A 25,109-nucleotide genomic window follows, 5' to 3' on the forward strand; every position below is an offset into this window, starting at 1 on the left:
TTTTTATTCAGTATAGTTAATAGCCTATTTCAAAAAAGTGGTGAGGGGAGGAAAGGGGAAGCACTTTCCCTGTCACAGGCAGTGGTGGGAGGCAGGATGGTGCCGAGGCAGCTGCGGCAGGGCCGTTCCAGCAGTGAGACGGTGGCTGTGGGAGCAGGGAGCATCCCCAGACCATACCAGTGTCTCATGCAGAGGAGCATCAGGGTACCCATGGCTGCTGCCATCAAGGAGACCTGCAAAGCTGTCAGCTTTCAGCACGTATAGCCCTGGACTGACCCAGCTCTGTCCAATCCAGCTGTGCAAACAGCACACAGTGGCAATTTGAGGGTGGCTTTAGCGCCTTGTGGGTGGACACCAGTTTGCAGCAGGGCGTGGGAGGAGACTTGCCCCATTGTCTCTGATTTAGTATTAGAAAATTCATGAAAGGAGCAAAGAGGGGTGACCAGCTCAGGGAAATCCTGCATATGCAGCTGGGCAAGTGCAGGAGAGGGGCATTTTCTCCTGTTGCTGGCACTGTGTGGGTCCTGTTTGATCAGCTAGTCAGCATGAGGCTTCTGAACATTTGACACATGTCCTGATTTTGGCTGGGATGGAGTTCATTTTCTTCCTAGTAGCTGGCACAGCGCTGTGTTTTGGATTTAGGATGAGAATAATGTTGGTAACACACTGATGTTTTAGTGTTGCTGAGTAGTGTTCACCCTAAATCGAGGACTTTTCAGTGTCCCCTGCTCTGCCAGTGAGGAGAAGCACAAGAGGCCAGGAGGAAGCATGGCCAGGAGAGCTGATCTGAACTGGCCAAAGGGATATTCCATACCACAGAACACCAAACCCAATATATAATCTAGGGGGAGTTTGGCTGGGGGCTGCTGATCAGTGCTGGGGGACAGGCTGGGCATCGGTAATTGCACTGTGCATCACTTGTCAGTCTTGAGGTTTATTCCTCTCTCTCACTTTTGTCTTGTTATTATCTTACTTTATTTCAATTATTTCAAAACTTTTTATCTCAACCCACAAGTTTTATCTTTTTCTGATCTCATCCCCTTTCCACTTGGGTGGGGGAAGAGAGTAAGCAGCTGCCAGGTATTTAGTTGCTGACTGGGATTAATCCACAAGATAAAGAGCTGAAATTCACTGAAAAGTCAAGCCTTTCATAACGGGAGGGAATAGGAAGGTATTCCTATGGAATAAGGTATTCCACATGGAATGTTGGGATGGGCATATATCACGTAAAGTGTTTTAACTGCTACAGTCTTAGTCTTATAGTCCTGTGGAAGAAGATATTTCCCTCTCCTCTTCCGCACCCTGTGTTCTGGGTTTTTTTTATGAACTCAATATTGTCTGGGACACCCCACCCTTCACGAGGAGGAAGGATTAGAAAGACAGGACTCTTGTATTCAAAAAGTAACTGATGACTGTGCCACACTGTCAGAACCCAAGGCTGGAGCATGGGTGCTGTGTAAAGTAAGATCTTGCCCTACGTGCCTGAAAACACTCCCAGCTTGTGGATTTTATGGCTTAAGACAGAAAACACAGCTCCTCAGCCAGCTTTTAACCTCAGTTGCATGCACTCATTAGCTGCAAGAAAGTTGCTTCAAGACCTACCAAGTGTGACAGAGCTCCTAAGCTGGTTAAATCCCACAGCGCTGCTAAACATGCATCATCATCCTTGAGGCACCTGCTTATTTCCAGCCACCTTTCCTACGTCAAGCAGGTGTATGTTCATGGCTCTAGGTTGTTGTATTCAGGATCTGGGCAGTGATTTTACAGAGGGGCACCTCTTCCCCAGCAGCTGGTGATGACAGGAAACCTGAATCTGTGGGGAATGGTGGAGCCTGACTCTGTGATCAGCTGTGCCAAGGCACCCCAGAGGCACCAGCACAATATTTCCAGAGTACCCCAGATGAAGTGGAAGGGGACCGATTGCAACCTGTACACAACAGTGACCCTGCAGGCACATGGCAGCTTTGGGTTTGTGGTGACCTTCCACTGCTCCAGGAGGACTCCACTCTTTGCATTGGCTTTGGGGCATCTGACCCAAGGGGCAGCACTTTCAAAGCAAGAGGCAGCAGGCTGTGAAGTGCTGAGTTCAGTAGCAAGTCTGCATTTAGGAGATGGGTAGAAACCAGTTACAGCAAAGCATTTGAGGGATGTGCTTAACTTAAAGTCCATCTGAAAAGTTCCAGAGAAAAACTGCATCTCAAAATTCTCTGTGGAAAAGAGCGATGTATTTTGATCAACTCCAACCACACTATGTATAAGTTATTGCCCATAATGGATGCTGTATAGATATAACAGGTTACAAATGCAACGTGACAGTGGTGGTATATGCTTTTTTGGGTTGTAATCCTTTGTACCAGCACTACCTGTATGTGTCTACAAAGAATCCACCCCAAAGAGACTTACCATCTTCCGATTAATAATAGTATCTGCACATTGGAGCAAGTTAGGAGTATTTCACATATAGACAATCTGGTTTTATTGCTTTCATCTTTACAGCCAGGTGTGTGATCTAAACATCAGGCAGAAACTTCAATAATCTTCTGTTTCAAAACATCTTAGAAAATGACTGTTTGGAGTGGGCTTATTTATAATATATCCGTGGCACACAAAAACATAAATGGAAGCCTCTGAATCCCTGGGAAATTCCCTGTCTGTTTCTTAGAGAGATTTCTGTCCTCCCAAGTGTTTCACGGTGGGCCGGGGGATCTAAGGGATTCTTTGAAGCCAGCAAAGAATTTGCAACCTACAGACAAGCGTTTTTTTAGCAGGAGCAATCTGAATCCAGCATCTATTCGACTCAGCTGCAAAGATGTATCTTGCCTCCCCCCACCCATTGCAGAGGAGAGCTTGCTTTGGGTGCACATGTTTGATTCTCCCTCAAAGGTCAGTTTCATTAACCTTGGGGTTATGCTTTGTGTAAATATGCACGTCACTCGGATTTGCATGGGAAATGTCATTTTCCTTACGTGTCTCCCATCCAAATGTTAACCAAGCCTGAGCCTACGTAGCCTATGAGATGTGCTGTGATGGTAACTGCAGCCAGCACAGCTGTCCTGCTCAGGCAGTACATGGCTGCACATGCCCAAAATTTTTACACAGCACACTCTGCTCCGCGGACAGCAGAGATGCCTACACGCTATCTGTCGTAGAGTCCTACGTGTTGGCAGATGGTGTGTGCATTAACACACAGTATGTGCTGCTGTCTCTGGGTGCACGGGCTGCTGTGTGGCCAGCTGGCACATGTGAAGCTGCTCTCCTGCCACAGCACCATGAGCCCTGCAAGGGTATGTGGGCCTCCTTCCCCAGAGGTGCAGAGTGCACAGCCATGAGCATCCAGCAAGATGGGAAGGAAGGAGCTGCAGCTCAGGAGAACTCTGCCTCCCTCCCCCCCCGCACTGGTTTCCTCTCTGCCTCACCGCAGGGTTGAATTTCACATTAAGTTGATGTCTCTTGAACAAGTTTATTTCTCCCTGGTTTCCTCTGGATCTGATCCTCAGAGGGTCTGAGCACTGAGCTGGCTCCTGCTGCTTTTGATGAAAAATCAGCAGTAGCCGCAGCAGGCTGCCCCCGAGGCCAGCAGGAGGCCAGGATGCCCAGCACTCCGTGGGAGCACACCCTTGGTGTGTGTGGCCGTGCGCCGGCGCACGCCGCTGGAGCCCAGGGACACCGGAGGGGGGCTGAGGCAAAGAAGACATTAGCCCACAAGTGACATATCTCAATATAATTTCTAAAACTCTATTAGTTGAACAGATAAAATACCTCTGATCTATTTTTGTTGTTTTGTTACAAAATGTTAGCCATTTGGACTGTTTGCTAGGTGTGACCACACCACTTTTCCCAAAGGAAGCTTTTCTTGGTGGTATTTACAGCAGGAGACAGGTACAGACAGACAGGTGCTTTCAAAAGCCTACGCACAGGTAACACTTCTGTTGTTAGATTTTAAAAAGACACATTCAGATGGGGCGGTGACTAGTGTTGAAGAGCTGGGTGACTTCAAAGCTGCTGTCCAAGGCATGGCTGCAAAAGAGAGGGCAGAACAAGGACAGCTCTAGCTCACAAAACACTGCTGGCAATCCCTGGAGCCTACACTAGCACAGTGAGGCAGCTGGTGGAGTGGGAGATGGGGGAGCTTGCTCAGCAACTTGCATTTCAAAGCAGAGACTCCACCAAGCAGCAGCATCCTTGATTTAGGGCTCAGATTTGTTTTGGAAACCTCACAAACACGTGCAGATAGTTGCAGGTTGAGCCTCCTGAAAAATGTAACAAAACTCAAACCCTTACAGCTCAGAGGCCCTCAAATACCTCCAAATCTGGTGGTACCTTTTTGTGAGGAAGTATGAGTATTGATGAAATTCTGGTTGTGGACCATACTCACGCCTTTTATCTACAGGAAAGAGAGAAAACATAAACAGTGGGATGCTTTGAAAGCCTCGTGAAAGCACTAAGTGTTTCTATCCCAGTGGGCCTGACTATGGCATAAAAAAGTACCACAGCAGACGACAAACACTGCATTAAACCCAAATTGTTTGCAAAGCTGATTCTCCTGTTGCATTTTCCCATCCCTTTGCTAGTGGTGCAAACAGATGAATTTCACTGGGCCTGCATCATCATGAGAAAGCATCAGGATGGAGCCTGACAGATTGTGTAACACAGCTCTGCAAACGTCAGTAACACCTTGTTCTCTCCTACTGTCCAGCAAAGCCACCTTCTCATTTGGCCACTGACTATCCAATACTCACTGCAGAGTACTCTTCACTGGGTTCCTCTTTTCTCTCCCCTCCCTGTCTCCTTTTTTAATATAAAAGGACATGAATTTGGCAGCAAAAAGACATTCATTTGGGTTGAGCTAATCTCTGCAGCAGCTTCCTGCCTGACCCTTCCACCTGAAAGATTGTGCTAGGTCCATGATCAGAATCACTGCTGTCAATAGCTGGTGATTTTTCTTTGGGCTGATCCCTCTGGGTGAGCTGTGTTACACATTTTGTCCTTCATTAGGTTGTCACTGACACGCTCCTTCTAGCCTGCACTCCATCAGTCTGTGTGCAAGGGTGTCTACTCACAGCAGTACAGCTACACTGAGTCTGTGTCTCGCTGGCGTGTGGGAGGGCTGTGGGAGCAGACAATACAATAGATCAGATGAGGTGCAGATAAGTTTTAAAGTGCTTGTCATCCTTCGAGACCAACCTCCAAAGGAAAAAAAAAAAAAATCTGTATTTTGAAGTGAAGTCCGAAGGGCTCAGCTACACAGTAGAATTTAGATCAACCTGCTCCATGACAACCTGGAATAGAGTAGTTTTGTGTCTCTCCAGCCAAATACAACAGAAGATGTGGTAGCCAGCAGGCTAGAAGACAGCAAGGGTTATCTCCATTTGCTTCTCTATCCAAGGCTCAAGGCCAGCAGTAGCCTTTGTAAGGTCAGGGAAACGGAGCCTCTTGCCCTGAGAGAATACTGTGCCTCAGGTACCTTGGCACTTCGGTTAACTCGCTTCCACCCTTCATCCAGCATGAAGAAAGGAGTCTCATGGAAGCTTCCTTATTTCTTCTTTAAATTTTTGTAGCTCTCCCAATCAATTATTAAAGCAGCAAACATCTCTTGTAGGAGCTTCACAGACATTGTTATAAATATTTTATCTAAAAAAAATTATTTCCTCAAGTACCTTAAGGTTTTTTGCTGTTGTCACTTTGTGTTAAATGTCAAGTAAAATCTAATTTATTTATTTTAACACACACACAGAGCTTCGTTGGCTCACTGCACTCTGGGAAAAAAACTGAACAAGTACTGCCATTCCTCTCAGACAGCAAAGTAACTGCTGGGAAGGGAGGGCAGTGCCAGTGCCTCCTGGATGCCACCGTTTCTGTTGCAGCAGTGAGTAAAAATTAACCAGCAGCCACACATTGACTTACACTGTCTGGACAATGGCAGAAGCCACACATCTTTCTCAGGAAGCTACAGGCATCTCTGATGAGATCCTGGCTGCAGTGAGGTGTCAGGGTGTCACCCTGGAGGGAGTAAGCAGCAGATCAGGCCAGCTGTGCCTCACAGCTGGCTGGAGGGTGAGGGGCTGAGCCCTGGCTAGGGGTGAGGACCTCTCCCTGTGTCCGGCTTTGCAATGTGGAGCATCCAAACTGCCCCGAGGGGCTGGCTAGAAGAAACCTTCTCTGGTCTGGAGGGAGATTTGGCTTCTGTTCAGAGTTTTCTTACAATCTTCTCTGTCATCTGCTTCTGCAGCCCTCCCTGAGGCTTGCTTGTCAGCTCCCGGTCAGTACATTTCTTAGGGGGTCTAAAAGCAGCAGCCTAGTGCTCTGCTCCAGACAGCCAAGAAAACAACCCAGACCTCTTGGCACATCTGGGTCCAGGAGTCACCTCAGACATAAGGGGATCTGGAAGTGAGCAGGCTCCTGCCCTGGAGGGCTGGCCAAGCACAGGAGACCCTTCACTCCAGCCCCTGTCCTCTTCCCTAACCCCAGATGGGCTTAAGCCCAGGTCACACATGTGAACATTTCAGCACAGGCAGCACCACCACACAGGCATCCAGAGAGCACCGAGGGGAGCCAAGGCAGTCCCTGATCCACTGTGGTTTTTGCCACTGGCAATAACCCCAAATATGAGCATTCTGGCACAATCCCTAAAGAAATTTTCATGTGGTTTTTACCCCACAAGGTAAAAAAGAGTTTCCTGCATCTGTCTTCACTGTCCCTCTTTCCCTGATACTTTGCACATCCCCACCACTGCTGACAACTCCTGCTATTCCTCACCCAACTGTTGCATCATCAGCACCCAGTGCTCATGTCTCAGCCTTGCAGGGGAAGGAAGAGTATTTCTGTCTTTCCCTCATAAAATAAAATAAAAATAAAGGCCCTGAAAGGCATTCTGTCCTATTTTAAAATCCTAAAGTTGATCTTCTTAAGCCTCGAAGGGAGATAGAATGAGTGAGCGAGACCAAAGCCTTTAAGCTAATTAATACCTTCCCCTCCCTACTGCTCAAAGAGATTTTTTTTTTTCTAAAAATACATCCATAGCCCATTTTTAATGCTGTCTTCCTTCACATCAATGTCCCTGATAAAGCAGAGGAGCTGAGCTGTCATCTCTATCTCGAGATCTGCCCCTCCCCTCATTTTGAAGCTGGGACAGAGAGGGAGACAGGAGAAGAGGCCTTGGAGTTTGGTATCTGGCCAGCTTTCCTATAGGAAGGGCTGATGGATGCAAGAGTACAGCTAGGCAAGAGATACAGATGGAACCTCACATGAGTGGTCTGCAAAAAGCCCCTTCCCTCTAACACAGGTGGAAGAGCCCAAGTGAAGGGAAGAACATCCACCCCAGAAGGTGAATGTAACACTTGGCTTTGCCTTCAGAATATAAAAATGCAGGTGGGCAGGAAACACAAAATCAGCTGGAAGGAGGAAAGCAGAGGTGGGTCTGTTTTAGAGAAGACAATCGTGTGTGTGTGTGTGTGTGTGTGTGTGTGTGTGTGTGTGTGTTGAGGTGGGAGGGCACCTCGCGGTGCCATCTCTTTGGAAAAGTACACATCCATTCCAGGAAGATCCCTGGACTGAATCCCTCCCTTCTGCTCCCTCAGAACTGCTTGGTGTTTCCTTTAGTAAGCATGCGCCATACATACGCTACCATACAGGTGTATTTACATGTGGTGAGGTCTGCTAGGTCTCAGCAGAGGTCTCTGGTACAATGATCCAACATAACAACAGAAATAGTTTTGGTGTTCAGTGAGGCCATCTTTGCGTTGTACTGCAGCTCAGGACAGTCTCTCCTCCTCTCAAACTCTCTTTCCCTCGTGCACTCCTTCGCTTGGAGCCGGCTGCTGCAAGGAGATAATACTTGAAGGGTGATGAGGAGAAAGCATGGCAAGTGGTACAAGTTCTCAGCTCCAGCTTTGCAGGCGGCAGCAGTGGTGGCAGGGAGAACTCCACCCCCGGGAGTGCCCCAAGGTTGGTCCTTGGCACGGGTGAGTCCATTTCTCTCCAAGGCTGGCAAAATTTTAGGATGGGTACAAATCTATGGCCAGGTAAATGCAAGGCAGGAAAGGAAGTCGAGGAGTAGGAAACGGAAGACACAGTGCCTAGAAAGCAGCAGGTCATCAAGCCTCTCAGGAACAGGGCAGCAAAGTGCTACATGGGGACGGCACGAGCACAGAGGCCAGCCAGGCTGGCAGGGTGTGAGGATGTGTGAGCGTGTAGGTTGGCAGGTTCTACAGATGGCTCCTCACAATTAGCATCATCTTGAGGGGAGACAGGGTAAGAGTTAGGTCAGTTGGCTTTTTTTTTTTCTTTTTTTCTTCTTTTACTAAAAAATACATCACAAACTAGATCTCTGTAGGCAGAAAGGGTCCCTGGGAGGTGGTGGGGAGGGGAAGCGGGGTAGTCTGTGCTGTTTTGGTGCTGGTGGTGTGGCTACACGAGGCTGCGTGAGCCACTGGAGTACCTGCGCCTCTGAAGCAGGGAGCTGGGGGGGGCAATACTGGTGGGGGTGGTTGTAGGGAGGTGGTGGAGGGGGCAGGGGAGGCTGATGGACCAGCTTCATGGGGGTCCCAGGGAGCCCGCTGCCCATACTGCGCCAGGGGGTGGAGGTGCAGGAGTCAGAGGTGACATAGCGTGTCAGAGTCTGGTTGAGGGCCGGCTCCATCCGAGCGAGGCACGGCTTGTCCAAGACAATGACTTTGACAATCTGCTGGCACTGTACAAGTGTCCCCGCCGAGGCGGGGTGCGCGGGCACCAGTGCTGTCTCCAGCCGCTCCCGTGGCATGTTAAGACGCATGCTGGGCTGCATTCCACTCTCGGGCCCCAGGGCGGAGTTGTGCTGGTACGTTTGAAGCCTGTTGTGAATTGACACCTAGTTTAGAAACAGCCAAAGAAGCATTAAATGTTACAAGACTTTTCCCATCTGCTGCTACTGGCTGCCCTGAATCCCCACCACCGGTCGGCCTCACATGCATTCAGCCCTCCCCTCCCTCAAAAACCCAGAATAGGTACAACCCCCTGCTGCACAGCCCCCCTCAATAGCCCCATTGCCCCCATCTAGGCCTAAGTGCCCCTGTCCTTTCCATCACATCAAAGGCAGCAGAGACGGCGTTCCCAAATGCCGTGCAACTTTGATTAATCCAAACGGCACAGGGAACACAAATCGACTCTAGGAGTGGAGGCGTCCGTGAATTCCCATGGTAATGAACAGACCTCGGAGGTCACGCCTTTGTCCCCACCCACAAAAAGGAGAGGGGAACCAGACCGAGAGGTTACAGATAATCGAGGTTGTACATTTCAGCAAAATGACGGCAGCTGAATCTGACATAGAGAGCGACAGAGAAACTCAAGCCTTTCCCAGCTCCCTGCCTTTCTGAGTAGGAAGGTACACCACATGACTGGCTAATCTGTTTACAAAGGAAAAAGCAGAAATCTGACATAGTCTAGCAAAAGGCAGCTCCCTCTGATCCACTTGATGGTTTGTCAGCGAAAGGAAATGATTTTCACAAAAAAAAAAAAAGAAAGAAAAATGCCCATCTAGCTCATACAATGATAAAAGAAATTCATGATGAAATGGCAGCAGATTAGATAATCTCAGAGAAATGGAAATGCTCCTCTGCTGGCAGAGTATTACTTGGTCATCTGAAAGGGGGTAGGGAAGCAGGAGGTCATCAGGGTCTCCACAGCGAGATGCTGATAATAGAGTCAAATAAGGGAGCTCACTGAAACCAGTTTGAAAAGGAGGAGCTGGTCTGGACTGGAGGGCCCTAGCAGGGAAAATGCAGCAGGAAAATGATGCTTCCCACACGGTGGATGAAGTTATAGTTCCTCCTGACAAGGACATAGGCTGATGGAGACCCCAAACCAGAGCAAACTTTCTGGCTCAAAACAGAATGCCAATCAAGTGACAAACCCTGGGTAGGAAACAAGTGCTTGCATGTTGGCATGGCACTTCCAGCTAGGCAGGGATGCAGATAGGCAGATGGGACAGTGGGGGTGCCCTGATGTCTGGCATGGTGGGCAGCAGTGCCAGCAACTGGGACAGAGAAGCTGTGGAGTGACCAAGCTTCCCACCATGCTGGAACAAGGATGAGCTGACTGTCCCTAGCCAAGCGTGGAGGTTTCTCCAACCCACTGCACAGCAGGACTTAATATTGTGTCGATATTTATTCAGGTGGAACATCCCACAGGAAAAACTAGTTGCTGGGCCATGAAGTGCCAATGACATTAGCACATTCTCCACAAGGAAACACTCCTCCCAGCAGAAATAGGAAATAGGAAACCGGCTGGCAGAGGCACCTTCCCCAGGAAGGGGGTATCTGCAGGGAAATACGATGTTCTTCAGGGAAAAGAAGCAGCACCCACTCCCCACAGAGAAGCTGAATTCTTCAATTAAATATACTTTGACAAGAGAGGAAAGAACTACTCTGGAAAAAGGGTAAGTTCAGGATAATGGAGATATTTCAGACAGGGAGAAAGTAGGAAGTAGTAGATAAGATTTTCAGTGGGAAGATTGCATTTTCCTGTTTCCTCACAGGCAGTGGGAGTATGGGTGTCTGTGAAGAAACAGGCAACCCACTGGATGCTACATCCCTGCAAAGATAGATGTACACAGTAAAGCCAAGCTCCCTACCTAGGGAGGTAAACCTCTAGGGAAAGTCTGATATACAAAGGCCATGCTTAATCCCATCCAGGAGGGGATGGAGAGACAGAGCTGCAGAGATTGTGCAGGAAAGCTGGGCTGCAGGGAATTTGCATGTGATGCTGCATGGAGTTAGCATGTCAGGGAAGTCTATAGTGGGGTTCTCAGTCTCCCCATAAGCAGTGGGGTGGGTTAGTCTACAGCGTTTGGGAGCTTGGTCCATGAAGGATGTTACAGTTATAAAAACGGATTGAAAATGCTTTGAAGTTTAGTTTGGATTTGAAAGTTGTATTACCCGTCCTAGCAGTAACTTTTAATTGTATCTCTGGAAATTGGTAAAATTGTCAGTCTGGCTGGGGAGGCATTGATTAAAACCTGAGAAAAGAAACAACAGAGAATGTGAGAAGAGCTGAAGTGAGAGGGAATTACTTACCTCAGCTACTCTGCACTCTACTTACCTCCACTGTGCTGTCCGAGACCTTCTCCCCCAAATCCTTCTTGCCTTTGAAATAAAACAAAATATCTCACTCATCAGGTCTGTGCCTCTAGTCAAGAGCTGGCCCTCATACTGTGGACTGGAAAGTTAAAGGGAGAGGTGCAGGGCCAAACAAGAACAAATCCAGACCCTCTTGCAACCTGATAGCTGCTTAGTGGGGTAAGAGGATACCTCTTTGGGGTCCTGTCCTTAGGTCCTGATCTCAGTGCCATTCTAGTGAGTTGGTAGCAACTCACCTCTGCACTTGATGTTTGCTGGCATACAAGCCTAGGCACAGACAGACACAAAGCCTTTGATACAAAGAGGCTGGTCCAAAGTGTTAGTGAAGATGCCGGAGGAAGTTAATTGTACTGAGACTGTGTTTCACCAGTTCAGGGAAGAATTCAGAAGTCACTCATGCTCCATCAGTAACACCTCTTTACTAGATGTTACAGTTACAGACTGGGTAATGAGACTTCAGCATTTTTTCTAGGATATTTGAAGAATCCATATGCTCTCATATTTCCACTATTTGCCCAAGGCTAAAGGATACAAAACTGAATGCTTCTTTTTGCAGTTATGCTCACAGGAACCAATGATAACACGCTTGCAAAGGCAGCACTCCTTGACCAAGAAAAGTTGGGTGTCCACTTACCTGTTGGAGAGCCTTGCTTAGACTGCAATTCCATCTGGGCTCCGTTGGTCCTTAATGAGAGAGTCTTTGTCCCTTGCTGTTTCTCCAGTTCCCCTAAAAGACAGACATGTGGAAATCAGTGAGGAGAGGGATAAAGGGAAGGACACCAGCATATTGAAGGAGCAAAATGGGAAGTCAACAAGGAGAAGTAATGCAAGAAAGTAATGCAAGAAGTAATGCAAGAGAGTGTCAAGAAGGGAGAGAGGAACAGCCAAGAGTGCTGCACAGGAGGGGACCACTGATGTTGAGCTGCTTTGGCTCATCAGTTTATGCACGGAAGAGCCTTTAAAGGCTACATGGACATCTCGTCTGTATAAGACAGGCCACAGAGTGGCACAGACTGCTTGCCCACTAGACATTCCTGAAGTGAAGGGGTACCAGACCTGTCCCAGCTATCTACAGATCATATTTACATAGTCAAAGGAGTATTAGTGAGAGAAGAGTCTTCTGAGTCTGACAGTCTAAGCTTCACTATTCCAGGCCACTGTATCATAGACCCTGTTCCATAAGCACTGTAAGTAGTTAAGTTCTTCCATTTCTCCTGTTGGCCAGTGGTCACAGTGTCTGACTGCTTTTTCATCTTTTCAGTGAACCCAAGAACAATCCTGTGCAGACTTGTGCTACTCATCCTCTTTCCTGCTGTTCCTGAAGAACTAATTTCCTTTACCCTTTCTCCCTTGTAGTCACATGCAGTGTGATGGCTTTGGATTGTGAATTGTATTAGAGACCCTTACACTCAATTCGTATCTGTTCCAGTTCTGTCACTTCTGCTATTGACTCTTTCAGATCTTCTACAAACTTCTGCATTTCCTCAGCACCCAGAGCACAGAAGTGTAGTACCTGTTTCTTCTCTGAGCCTGAAACTGGAGTCACCAGTGTAATGCCATGGGGGTAATCTGTAAAGAAGATATAAATAAAGAGATGCTAGGCATTCTTGCTGGAGTAGTTGGCTGCTTTGGTATCTCTGAAGAACAGAGAGTTTTCAGGATTAGTCCAAAGGAATGGCACACCCAGAATTTGTCACACTGCAAACTGTGGGAATCTGCAGCATTCCAGCCCTGTAAGAGAACTGAATGGCCAAGCTGCAGCAGCAAAGCAAGTGCCACCAGCACTACAGTGCTACCAAAACCAGAAAACTCTAGCTCTTAGTTACACTTAGTGCAATGCTGGCCCTGGGAAGCTGAGCACACAGGTAGGACTGTAAAGCCCTTCTGAATCCATGAAAGAGTAAACAGCGTATATGAGGCCAACACCACTTTCTCCTGTGGGAGATGCATCAGGAGAGGTTATCTGCTGATGTCAAAGCCAGAACAGCCACTAACATCCACAGTGGCAAGACTTCTCCCCAGTCTCTACTTTGATCTTCAGAGAACATGGCAGGGGTGTTGGCACAGCATTGGTGGGGGCGCTCATTGTGTTGTGCGGGCAGAATGGCAAAGAGAAAGGTGTGGGTTTGAAGGTCTCTGCTTAGTACTCCCCACAGGCAAAACACACAGGAATGTAAATGAAAGGACATGCCCAGAGAGTGAAAATATCTCAGCAAAATTCCTTATGTTTTAAAGATCAGGTTGAGTGCAGGTTCTGACTGGAGATTCAGCCAACACAAGCAAAAGAATGAGAGTGTACAAAGAACTTAACACACTTTTGACTGGACTTCCTCTACCTTTTGCTCAATGGCCAGTGGTTTCATTCCCTTTTCTCCTTCCTTTCACAGCTCTCTAAATTTAATTTTTTTGTTCCCTTCTCCTGCTTTCACTTCTCCTCCACTGCTCCTACATCTGCCTGCCTTCCAGTGGCAGTCTTATATATGAGCCTTCCCATATCAGTCTTTACCAAACAAGCCGAAGGACTAACTTTTTATTTGCTGCCAGCCCTCAGCTCCCCCTGTTTGTGTGCCAGGCCCCTTTCCCCACCCTGTGTCTCTCTCATCTGTTCAGATCACAAGCTCTTTAGGACATCTGCTTTTCTGTCTCTGCAGGGAATACACAATAGGATGCCCTTGCCAGAAGATCTCTGGGCGCTACCAGGATAGTCACGCCAACCCTGAAAGCTGATTCCAGCTCTGATGGTGCCTCCTGGGGATGCTCAGTTATGAATGACCCTTTTGTTCATACAGGGATGTGAGAGCTTCTGCATGTTGCAGAGGGTAGGGTGTTGAGGGAGTGACTCATGCTGCCAATAGAGTAGAGAAGGGATGTAAAAAACTTAGTACAGCCACAGTCTGCCTTTCTTGCAGCGTGTTCTGCACGTGCTCATGAAACCCCAGTGGGCATCAGCCATGCTTGCCTGGGACTGCTGTGCTGCCCCTCTGCCTGTGCCAGCAGGAAGCCTGCCTGTGTCTGGAACTCCTCCACTGCACAACCAGTCTCAGTCATGACACATCATGGCTCTATTCCCAGACCATCAAGGTCAGGCTGACTAGGGCTGGCCCCTCGCCATGCTTTGGTGGGTGCTGTTCCAAGGGCTCTGCTTCTGTCTTGGGAAGCTTTCAGCACAGCACAGCATGGCACTGTGCAGGGAGGCAGCGGCAGCTCCTGAGCCTCTACCAGTGTCAAAGGTAGTGGTGGGAGCTGTGACTTTGGGCATGAGGGGACAGGGGCTAAAGCTGGCAGCAGCAGTTTCGTCAGCAGGATTCTTCACCTACAGTTGGCTCCTGAGTGCTCAGTAGGATGTATATGAGGACTGATTCCCTCATTCCTCACCACTAGTGTTCTCCCTGACACCATGACAAGACAGAATGAGTCCCCTCTGCAGGTGCTCAGACCTAGGAGAGGTACCAGAAGCTTCTCATCACACTGTCCCTAAACAGTGATCTCCTCAGCACCAAGCCTCAGTTTTCTCCCCTTCACTTTTAACTCTGATAGAATCTCTCTCCTGATGCAAACTCACACTGGGTGACACAGTCCCCTCCCTCCTTCTCCTTTTCTCTGGCAAACCCCTCCAGGCAACCAAGGAGCAATAGACTTACATTCGTTCTCAAAGAGATGGAACTGCATCCCTAGCAGGCCGACTGACTTGCAAAATGTGTACGTTGAGGAGCTTTTCTTCTTCGGGCAAAGCTTGAGGATCTGTTGGAGGGAGAGATGCATCACTGGGCGGGGTCTTGGGAAACAGTGAGGCAAGAACAACGCAAACTGCTCAAAGCAAAAAAGCTTTTAGCAAGCTCTGTTAAGTGTAGATGGGAGCAGTGCTTGGTGACTGACAGGCTCTTTGCCCAGAAAGCTGCCTGGCATGCTGCACTCGTAACAACACTTCTGAAATTCGGTAGGCATCACCCTGGGGCCCACTCAGCTCTCTGTCTCCCAGGGGTCCTGGCTTTTCGATTACCACATTTCTGACTTTGCAAGGGTAATTCTCTTCACCAAGGGTCAGATAAAAAGGCAAAGGGAAGCCTGTCATAAATACGTTAGAGCTGGGAAAAAGAGCATAACTGAATGCTGTGCTGCCTTCATTCCTCAGCAGTAGTTCTTACGCATCCTTGGAGTAGAGGGATAGCAAGGAGCAGACCCTCTCCCCAGATTCACAACTGTACAAATGGATGCAGAGGAATAGTGGTAAAGGTCTCTTATACTCTGCTTCTACAAAAGTGTTTGGTTTTAGCCTTACATTTGCAAAAAACACAGTTTCACTTTGCCATTAAATTCAGCAGGGCTTCCATTCTGTTCATCCTCCTCCCAGTCTCAGTGTACCTGTGCTCTCCTGTACCTGCCTGAATTCAAGGTTGCTGGGGCAGGACACTTTCAAAAGTACTATACACGTTTGGGGGTCTGGCAAGTACTATACAGTCTGCTACTGCCTTTTCCATGTTAGAAGGCAGTGGTTTTAAAGTGTCTGGCAGGAAAGATTTAAAGTGCATGAGAGGGCTCTGCCTACTACAGTACAAACAGACAAAGAAATGAACCTCGCTTTCATGAAATGAACCTCCCTGCTGGCAAAGGCATGAGAGAGAGCAATGACATTGCTTGGATGGCTCTGGGATATGACAGTTTGTTTTTTCAAGGGTTAGTAGAGTTTTAGATTTAGCAGGTTTTTAACAGTGAAGGATCCAGAACTACATCTCAGAATGGTGATGAACCAGGAGATGGTCTGTCCTTAGGAGACAGGGGGAAAATGCATATTGTGGGCTGATTTTAGATTTCTGTTCAGAAATCAGAGCGAGTTTTATTACTGCAGTGCCTAATTGTTAGAGCACACTCACCACCAGCAGGTCATTGAAGAGGAAAACTTCCCTTTGGTGAGCTGCCTGCTTCTGCACTTTGTTCACGTCGGTCACCTCGTACAAGCGGCTGCAGCAGACCAGCCGGCGATGGGGCACGGACAGAACCTGCAGGGAACCCACAAAGGATGCAGAGGCTGAGGGAGGTGCCACTGGTGTCTCTCCCACCCTCAGCCTGTACAACCCTGCCCAGTGACAATAGCTCAAGCCAATTCTGCCCACTCAAATCATCTCCTCACCACCACTCCTCGCCATCACTTTTCCTGCTGGTGAAATAGCAGAGAGAGCTGTGCCTCTGTGATCTAGATAAATCAGGGGGCAGGCTATAGGCAACCCTCTTGTTTACACCACCTGCCTTTATATACCTCTGCCTTCCAATCCCTGGATGACTGTTCATCCTCTCTCACCCCACTGGACACCTGCAGGTTTCCTGGGCTTTGAGAAATTATTCTGCTCCTTTTGGGTAAACAGTATGTGTGTTCTTGCATTACAGATTGGTTACTGCTAAAGAAGCTGACTATGCATTTGGGGATCTCTTAACCCCAGCAATCTTTAGGGAACTCATTAGAGACAGATGGCTAAAATTGTTTTCTATCACTTTGCCTTCCAATTCCTACACCCTTAGGAGGCCTGAAAGTTTGAAACACTGCAGAGCTGTCAGCGGAGCACTGGCAGGCAGGACCTGCAGCAAAATTCTTGGGCAAATAATTACTGCCCTAGATACTGCAAATTCTGGCTAAGGAGATCCCCCGAAATTAGAAGAGAATGAGATAGCAGGGAGAAAAGTGTTTGGAGAAAAAGGAGTAAATTCATCAAGACAAAAAAAGAAAGTATTACATAGGAGGAGGAAGGGCATAGAGGAAAAACACAGAAAAGAGGGCAATGAGGGAGGTAGGGGACAGAGGGTTTTGTGCCAGCAGGGTTATGGATGCTCACCGTTTTCATTCCAACTATGGACTTCTCCACTTTGGTGACATAAGTCACATGGTCCTCATTAGACTTTAGCTCTTTCTGCTGGATCCTCTCATAGATTCCCACCACCAAGTCCCGTGGGATGTCAGCACCGTCGTCCACCCCTGCCAAACACAGACAATGTATCGTCCCTGGCAAGCCACTACTGCCTCTGCACTGTGCAGTGCTGGGAAGGCTGAAGGGGAATAGCAATACTTCACTTTAAGCTGTCTTATTTCTTGCTCTAACGCATCTAATGCACCAGCAGGAGAGACTCACAACTCTAAGGCCAATGCAGAAAATTTCATTATTCCACTGCTCTGCATGGTGGCTCCTTTCCATGCATTCCCTAAGGTTTTATAGCCACAATTTCACATTGATATATCTTGGGCCATTCAGCAGCAACCCCCGCATTGATTTCATATCATCAGAAGTGCTAGATGTGGAGAAGACCTATGATGGGATTCAGCAGCTCTTGCTGCCAATGCAAGCATCAGCTCTCCTTGTCTGCTTGGTGACCTCCACCACTTTCCTTCTGTGTTGTCTCCTAGGAGTAATTTCCTGCTGTTCAGTCTGTGATATTTCTGTCTTGATCCTGCCCCTTTCCTCTTTTACATCTCCTTGGGTAATTCTCCAAATTTTGCTGTCTGACCCTTCAGAGCCTGGTAGAAAAGTTTTCTTTTACCCTTCCCTGAGACAAACAGTGCAAATCGAACTACCAGTTCTTTCTCCAAACTGAATTCCTTCAGTCATTCTATATTGATTTTCTCTGCTTTCCCTCCAGCAACTTGGTCTGAGATGTACTACTCTGAGTGATGCAGGTGACCAACTGCTGAGGAATGGAGAGGCATTGTCATCTCCTGGCTCCCTCCTCCACGTCCTTGCAAATTCATCCTGAACACCCTGTCTTTTTTCAAACACAGGCTGGTGAAGATATTGACCTGAGAATCAGCCTGCAGGTGAGTCTGGAATGAACTGTCTCCCCTTGTCTGTAATGGGGTGACATTCACTCGCTCGAGTGAGTGAGTTGTCGTGTGTTACACACTGGAGGTGAGGGACCCTCATGTTGGCTTAATTCATTGTGATGTTAACTGGTAGATTTTCAAGCAACTCTAAAGATAAAGTTAACAATTGAAAAAAAAAACCCCACCCTTTTGAGTTAGTGCTTTCAGCTCTAATACTAAAGGAGATGATGGCAGGTAGCATCCCCATTCAGTATCTCTAGAATTAACTTGAAAAGGGACCTCAGTGTCATATTATGCCAGTCTGAAGCAGATGACAAATTGTGGAAGGTGTGGGAGGCTCAGACGACAGTTTCTGAACAGCAATCAGGACAAAGAAACAAGTCAAAGGAACCCACAGAAGTACAAAATCTTCAAAAAAATACATGAATTTACACTGGAAAAACTTTGAGGGAGCGTCATCTGAATTGCAGATGTGCAGTAAGAGAAACTTGGAAGATGGCTGAGCTAAGATGACCTACGACTGAATATGGCTGGGAAATTAGACAAGAATTTGCCTAGACATGATGTCAAAAAGGCCAAATAATACTAAGCTCCATTAGCAGATCTGAAAATAAGGATGAGGCGGTGGCTCTATGTATATGAGTATGTTGTGACCACATCTGAAAAAGTGCTTTTAGCAACCTATTACCAAGATGGGAAGGACTGACCTTGAAAACAGAAGAAAATTGATTTGGGGAACTGATGTATCAGAAATTGCAAAGAGGTAATGTATGCATGAACTCTGTCACGCCTACAGTTACTATAAGTAATTGTAGGCAATTAAGAAGGGGAAGATTTAGCCTGAATAGAAGGAAAATGTGCTCATATATTCAACCGGCAAGGAGGGGAAGGGCTGTTTAGCACAATCCAGCAGGGTCTAAGAAGGATAGAGCTGAACAATAGGAAAATTTAATACAATGAACTGCTTCCAAGCAATGAGATCTATTAAAAGATAAAACCATCTCTCAAGGAAAATGGCTGGTTTCAGAGAAGGCTGGACAGCTTTCTGCAGAAGAAAAAGCTAATTAGATTTTTCCCTTCCCCAGCATCCTAGAAGGGATCTCAAAGGGCTTCCCATGTCTGGCTTACAGGGAGCAGCAGCAGCCCTGGAGAAAGACAGTTCCCCTAGATTTTTGCTGCCTTCACCTAGGCAGAATTGAGAGCAGTAAGATGGCAAAAAAAAAAAATCAAAGCAGGACCCTCACCTCTCAGATTGCGAATGAAGTCCTCCAGCATCATCTTCCTGTCGGGCTTGATGTTGGGGCTGTACATGTCCGTGTTGAGGAGGATGATTGCAAAGGCCAAGATGAAGATGGTGTCCGGGTTGTGAAACTGCTGGACCACATCTGGGTTACACATGCAGTACCTCTGGCTGCAGCAGGAGGGATGCACACACTTAACATGGAACATGAGAGCCCTCTGCTCCAGGTTGGCAAATTGCTCCTTTCACTCCACCTCTCATAAAAACAAGAAGGAACTGACTGCTCTCTGAAGGCAAGTTTCCCCACCAATGGCTGAAGTAGGCCACTGAAACTTCAGCCTTCTTGTCCTCAGTAACCAAAAAAGCAAGTGAGACTAGAGAGGTGTCACTGTGTAAGGGTAATACAGCAGGTGACTACTCCAACCTGCCTTGCTAGAGACAAAGCACTCCTCTGGATGCACCAAGGGAGCAACCCAGCATTCCTGCAAGCCCCACTGCTGCTCTTCCTTTGAGCACACCAATGAACAGGGAACCCCTTGCTGGCAGACATGTCAGCACTGGCCTCACTCTGGCCCTTTGTGCCCTTCATGCCACCGTACATCTGACAAGGATGTGGCTCATATGCAGCAGTGGCACAGAGGACTCCACACTTCAGTAGCCCCTCCATGGCCACCCTCCTTGGAAGGGAAATCCGCAGTCATTCTCTCCATGACTGTTTTCTTGGGTGTGTTCTCTGCTTCCACCTGGTTGCAGCAGGAGGACTGCAGGGCTCATTCTCTTACCTGAAAGCCTCAATTAGCCGCTCCACCTTCTGTGCCTCCCCCTGCACGCGGATGTGGGCCTGGAATTTCCGCAGGGCTTCATCCAGCTCCATGCCTGAGAAGTCCATCTCGTCCACCACGCAGCTGTGGGAGGGGGACAGCCTTCATCAGAACATCCTCCCGCGGATAACACCCGGCAGGCTCCTTCACTGCAGTGCCAAGGCTCAGTCCCCCAGGGAAATACCATAGGAAGTGTCCTGAGACATCCCTACAGCTGCCCAGGTCATGCTTACAGTAGGCAGTAATTTCAGACAAGTGATTTCTGTGTTCTACAGCTGGTGAGCAATTCTTGTGCCTAACTACATATATATATATATATATGTTTGTGTGTGTATGTGCACATACACCATGATATATACAAACCATACCACATACAGAATATATATATTTACACATGCATATACAGAGAAAGTATATATAAATATGAATTTATATTTACCTGCATCTATATAGATATCTAGACACCTATATTGACATAGATATTTAGACACCTATATCAAGACCAATATCAATACAGAGATAGATCCATCTATTTCTGACTTTCCTATCATCTGGTAATCCTTCACACATCGTTCATTCCTCCGTCCCTGTCAGCACATGCACTTGTTCACTACCTGCTTATCCATCCTTCTGTTATCTCAGTTCACTGGCCTGTTCTCACCCTCCATTCTGCACAGTATCCATCCCCATTTCCAACCCATATCTTCTTCACCACTCTTCACTCCCTTCTCAACCACTGCAGCAACAGCGTTCATTAGGTCTTTTAAGATCAGAGCCAGCTCAGGGAAAATAGGAAATGGAAGCTGTTGTACAGAAGTAACATTGCAACACCACCTTCTCATCTGGTATCACTTTTCATTTCAAAGTGATGCACTGCTCACTCGTAATTCATGGCCAACTTAGATACTCCAAGAAAGGGATGCTACCTCTTGTATTTCCCAGTAAAGCACTGTCAGCTTATAAAGGCCCTGCTGTTAGACTCCAAAACCTACTAGTACCGTTCTTGATGTCTGTATTAGTCAAATAATCTACTTGTTCTTATTCTTACAGCATGATATTTCAGTCACTTGTAAAGACAACATCTTCCCCATGTGGCTTCAGCACATTCTGTTAGCTATTCCTACCTTTTGTGCTCAGGTCATTACTGCAAGCATTAATCAAAAGACTAGACTCAGAAAAGTCTGTTCATAACCTCCCTTAGGCCCAACTTCCCATTTCAGCAGAGCATGTAGGCACTAATATCTGCATTAGCCAATTCTCTCCCCTCTTTATGATTCCTCTGCTAATTTCTCTCTCTTCCACTCTCCACGAAATATTTCTCATGTCTAATGCTTTGCTGAAGTCTAGAATTACCTTCTACATGTCCTTTGTCTAGAAAACTAGTTATTTTAACAAAGACAGATATTGTATACTGTCCACTGGCTTTTCTATGTTGCATTTACCTTCCTATCTCTCATTATTCTTTCCTACAAATAAATTTTCAAAGCTGACATTCTGTCTGACAGACCAAGAAATTCACAGCTGCCAAAATCCTATTTTCTTTAAACCTTCCTTAAATACAAAAGTTACTAATTTGCTAATGGCATCAACTTGACATAAGAAATGTACTAAAAATTCAAGAACTTCATATTTTCTGCGTCTATAGACCTTGAATACTAATTCTATCTACCTCTCTCCAGCCTTTATTTCATTCTTTGTATTGTGTTTGGATTGCTTTCTCATGTTGTAAAGGATAAATTAACCCCAACTTTAAGGTTAGGAGGAAATTTTCCCCGAGACAGGTTGTCTGGGACTGTACGAGGAGTGGTACAGGGAAAATAGAGGGGGAGGGGATTAGCTGTCTTCTAGATCCTTCCATTTCCTAGGATTACTGGAAATTATGCCAAACAGACCTCTTCCAACAAAGGGGTGTGCTGTCACCAGTTTCTTCTTCTTCTTTTCTGTGATAAACCAGAGATGTGTCTGTTGGTCTTTTCTACAGTGCTGCAGTTTGCTGTGGGCTCGTTGGGAAGTGGTTTGTGAACTAGGCTGTTGAGTGCCATGTGCAGCCTTACTGGAATAAAAATCTGTTGTACAATGCCTCAAATGCGTGAGGGACAGGGTTCAAATGCTCAGAGACATCTCTCCATTCTTCCATTGCCTTATGGATTCAAAGCTGAGATATCATCATTTAACTGGGGTGACACCCACAGAATAACTTACCAAGAGCTCTGAATGAGCATAAAGTGCTTTGTAGCTTCTAAAGCTGGAGTTGTTACAGCCTCAGCTAGGAAATGTGGGCTCTTTCCCTGCACAAACTCCATATCATCGAAATTTAGGAACAATTGATGAGGAGCAAGGGAAGAGAATCAAAGTGACTGCTCTCCCAGAAAATCTTCCATGAAACATTTTTTTCTCCCTCCAAGAGGTGGACTGCAGAAATACTCACAAATGGTTTCTGGCAATAGGAAAAACTTCCTCCACTGCCTCTTCCCTTTGTTATTTTTATTTTTCTCATGCTTATACTCACTCCCTTGGGTTGACATCAAGGCATTCTGCTTCTTGGAATTTATCTTTGATACTAAGAACAGTTTTTCTCTGGTTAGTCATTATTGTGTTCACAGCTGCAACCACCTCTGCACTTGGACTTTCATTGTTATTTTTTTAATCCTTTCCAAAGTGTGATGTTTCTCAGCACTGACCCCAATGATTTTGCTGCTATTGTCTGCTTCCAAATACGTGAAAGCAGAGTCCTTGCACACACCAGGGAGACCTGCTGAGGTCACCCAATCCACCAGCATTAAATCATCTATCTTTTGCTCCCTCCTTCCCTCTTTGATCAGTCTTTCCCCTTCCACACAGGCTGCTCTAACATGTCCTCCCGTTTAGAAATCTCAAGTAATAAAGTCAATGCCCTTGATACAGAAAGCATCAAACCTTTATTAGGACAAGTAGGACAAGACAGCTGCTCATAGCTCTTTTCAGACTCAAACAGGCATTGCTACATAAGTTATGCTCAGCTTCTCCTTTGAGAGCTTCTCTCATGGATACAGGTTTACTTTGTAAATTTTAAGAACTCCTAGGAGTCTCTTCCATTTGTTCCTAAGCCCAAAGAAGGGTGTCCTGCTTCCTGAGAAAAGTTGACCAGGCAGAAAAGACAGGTCAGGAAGAATGTTTGACTCAAATGAGGTCAGCCCGTGCTTGGATTTTATTTATCTGACAAAGCCTGTGCCAAAGGTCTGAGGAATAGCTCCTAGAGGAGCCATCAGGTAGGCTGCTACTTTCTGCTGCTAGACAGACAGAAAGAATGGTGGCTCATAGCTGTCTGATACTTTTTGTGAGCAATTTGGCACAGGAAAGTTCATTCAAAGAAGAGCCCTGTGCTATGAGGCTGCCATGTTCCTGCTCCTCTGCTACATGGCTGCAAGTTTTGCTGCTTTGCCTGACCTCAGATTCCTGTGCTGACTCCCATTACCTTCCCGAATGCACTGTGCAAGAAGGTCTTTTCTTTCCAAGGCAGAGACCCTGGAAGCTGACATAGGATATGAGAGTGGGCAGCTCTCTGCATCCAAGGAATAAACCAACAGCTTATGTGCACATGCCAAAACCAGTGCCGGGTTCATTTTTTTCCACAAACAGCAGAACACCTGCTGTGAGATGGCAATTCCAAGACCTCCAGGAGCCCTGAAGGATAACGAAGCAGGGGCACAGTAATCACCTTATAAAATCTCCTCCAATTTCAACTCCTTCATGCCCACAAACTTGCAACAAGCCACACAAATTGAGCTCACAGTGCATCCAGAAACTCATTTAGCCCAGTATTTGCAGGGATATGGCTTTGGATGTTTGGATCATGTTGCTGAAGTGTGCAGAAAAAGTGCTGACACCCTGCCTCATAAACAAAGTAGTGGGGTTTGAGGGCTCTTGTGCCAGCTGTATCCATGGGGAGCTTGCTGTGCCCTGGGACACCCAACAGACAGGCACCTCACAACTGTAGACTGTTCCACACCAGCTGCCAGGACCAAAGAGTGGGCTTCTAGATGGATTATTTTGCCCTGCTATTATCTCTGTGGTAGCCATGCTGCCTCCTAGGCTACAGGGCATTCCCCCCAAAGGGGGTGGACATAATGGCTTCAGAGCTGTGAGGACTTAGCACAGGGCTAAGCATGGCAAAAAAAGCCTGTGGCAAAAGGGTTCAGTGAAGGCAGGAAGCAGCTGTATCATGTGGGGCTGGGATCTGCTCACCCAAGTGTAATGACCTATTTTCCAGCTTTTCCGCTCAGGTGACAAGGCAGCAGGAGCTGGGATGCAACTAAAAGTGTCTGTAATGAACCTACAGCCTACACTCAGGGAGGGAGCAATGGGGGAGGCAGCCAGGTGGAAAGTTTAAAATCACAAGGTACAAAGATATTAATAAAAAATCATCCCTTTTCTCAGCTTCCCTAATTCTACAGGCTTCCTGCAGGTGAACCAGGATTTGGGTGAATTGTAGAGGAGGGGCTCAGCTCCATGTGAGGAGGCTGCCCTGCATGTGCTAACTGAACAAAAACTTAGCAGTACTCACTGATTCCTTGCACCAGTGGGCACAGGCATGTGTCCCAATCCTGCCCTCTGTGCCCTCTTGTGCAAGGATAGGCTCTACAATGAAGACCATGGCCTGCACCAGTCTTCTCTTTCAGGGGGTTGCTACATGACACGTATTGCCCGCTTTTTTCTGGGGCTGATTCATGCCCACTTGCCCTCCCATGGTTGTTGGTGTCTCACATGGCTACTTGGGCACCTACTCCTTCCTAAGCAAGGAACTGCCTAGTGTACCATGCCTTGCACCGAAGCTGCCTCACAAGTACAGAGCTGTTCCCACACCAGACATGTTGACCATGCAGGGGAGGGTTCTGCCCAGCCTACACCTTCCCCTCCAAGGGACATTGGGAACATTTCCTTGGGGAACTAAGAAAACTACTGTTTTCCCATGGACCTAGGCAGGTTCAAGCTGCACGTTCAGCCTTCACAAGCCTGACATGGGAAAGCAGTTCTTGCTTACGTTTGATCTGTGCTACAGCTCTGCTTGCAGCAGGAGGCCAGAACTGCCTAACACATTCTTCCCTCTGTCCTGTTTCCATCACATCATTATCTATTGCTCCTCAGCACAAGTT

The 25,109-nt window shown here is 47.1% G+C and overlaps 1 protein-coding gene across 6 annotated transcripts in view; it reads right to left on the reverse strand.

The window, feature by feature from the left end:
• Window positions 1-2,459: 2,459 nt before the first annotated feature.
• IQSEC3 (IQ motif and Sec7 domain 3) overlaps window positions 2,460-25,109 on the reverse strand; it is a 100,803-nt gene continuing 78,153 nt past the window's right edge. Inside the window, exons 7-16 of one of the 6 annotated variants that reach the window (XM_027660726.1) lie at window positions 19,939-20,061; window positions 19,161-19,327; window positions 16,937-17,076; window positions 15,983-16,108; window positions 14,753-14,852; window positions 12,519-12,680; window positions 11,746-11,838; window positions 11,074-11,117; window positions 10,911-10,990; window positions 8,719-8,828 (exon numbers count right to left, since the gene is read on the reverse strand). In XM_027660726.1, coding sequence (XP_027516527.1) covers window positions 10,916-10,990; window positions 11,074-11,117; window positions 11,746-11,838; window positions 12,519-12,680; window positions 14,753-14,852; window positions 15,983-16,108; window positions 16,937-17,076; window positions 19,161-19,327; window positions 19,939-20,061 — 1,030 coding nt within the window. In that variant the 3' untranslated portion in view covers window positions 8,719-8,828; window positions 10,911-10,915. Of the gene's footprint in view, window positions 8,846-10,910; window positions 10,991-11,073; window positions 11,118-11,745; window positions 11,839-12,518; window positions 12,681-14,752; window positions 14,853-15,982; window positions 16,109-16,936; window positions 17,077-19,160; window positions 19,328-19,938; window positions 20,062-25,109 lie in introns of all 6 variants that reach the window. The other 5 variants (XM_027660717.1, XM_027660736.1, XM_027660745.1 and 2 more) reach the window with 5 other exon arrangements.

Source organism: Corapipo altera, unplaced genomic scaffold, assembly GCF_003945725.1.
Source record: "Corapipo altera isolate COAL_440 unplaced genomic scaffold, ASM394572v1 1, whole genome shotgun sequence".
In the NCBI taxonomy this organism is placed as follows: Eukaryota; Metazoa; Chordata; class Aves; order Passeriformes; family Pipridae; genus Corapipo; species Corapipo altera.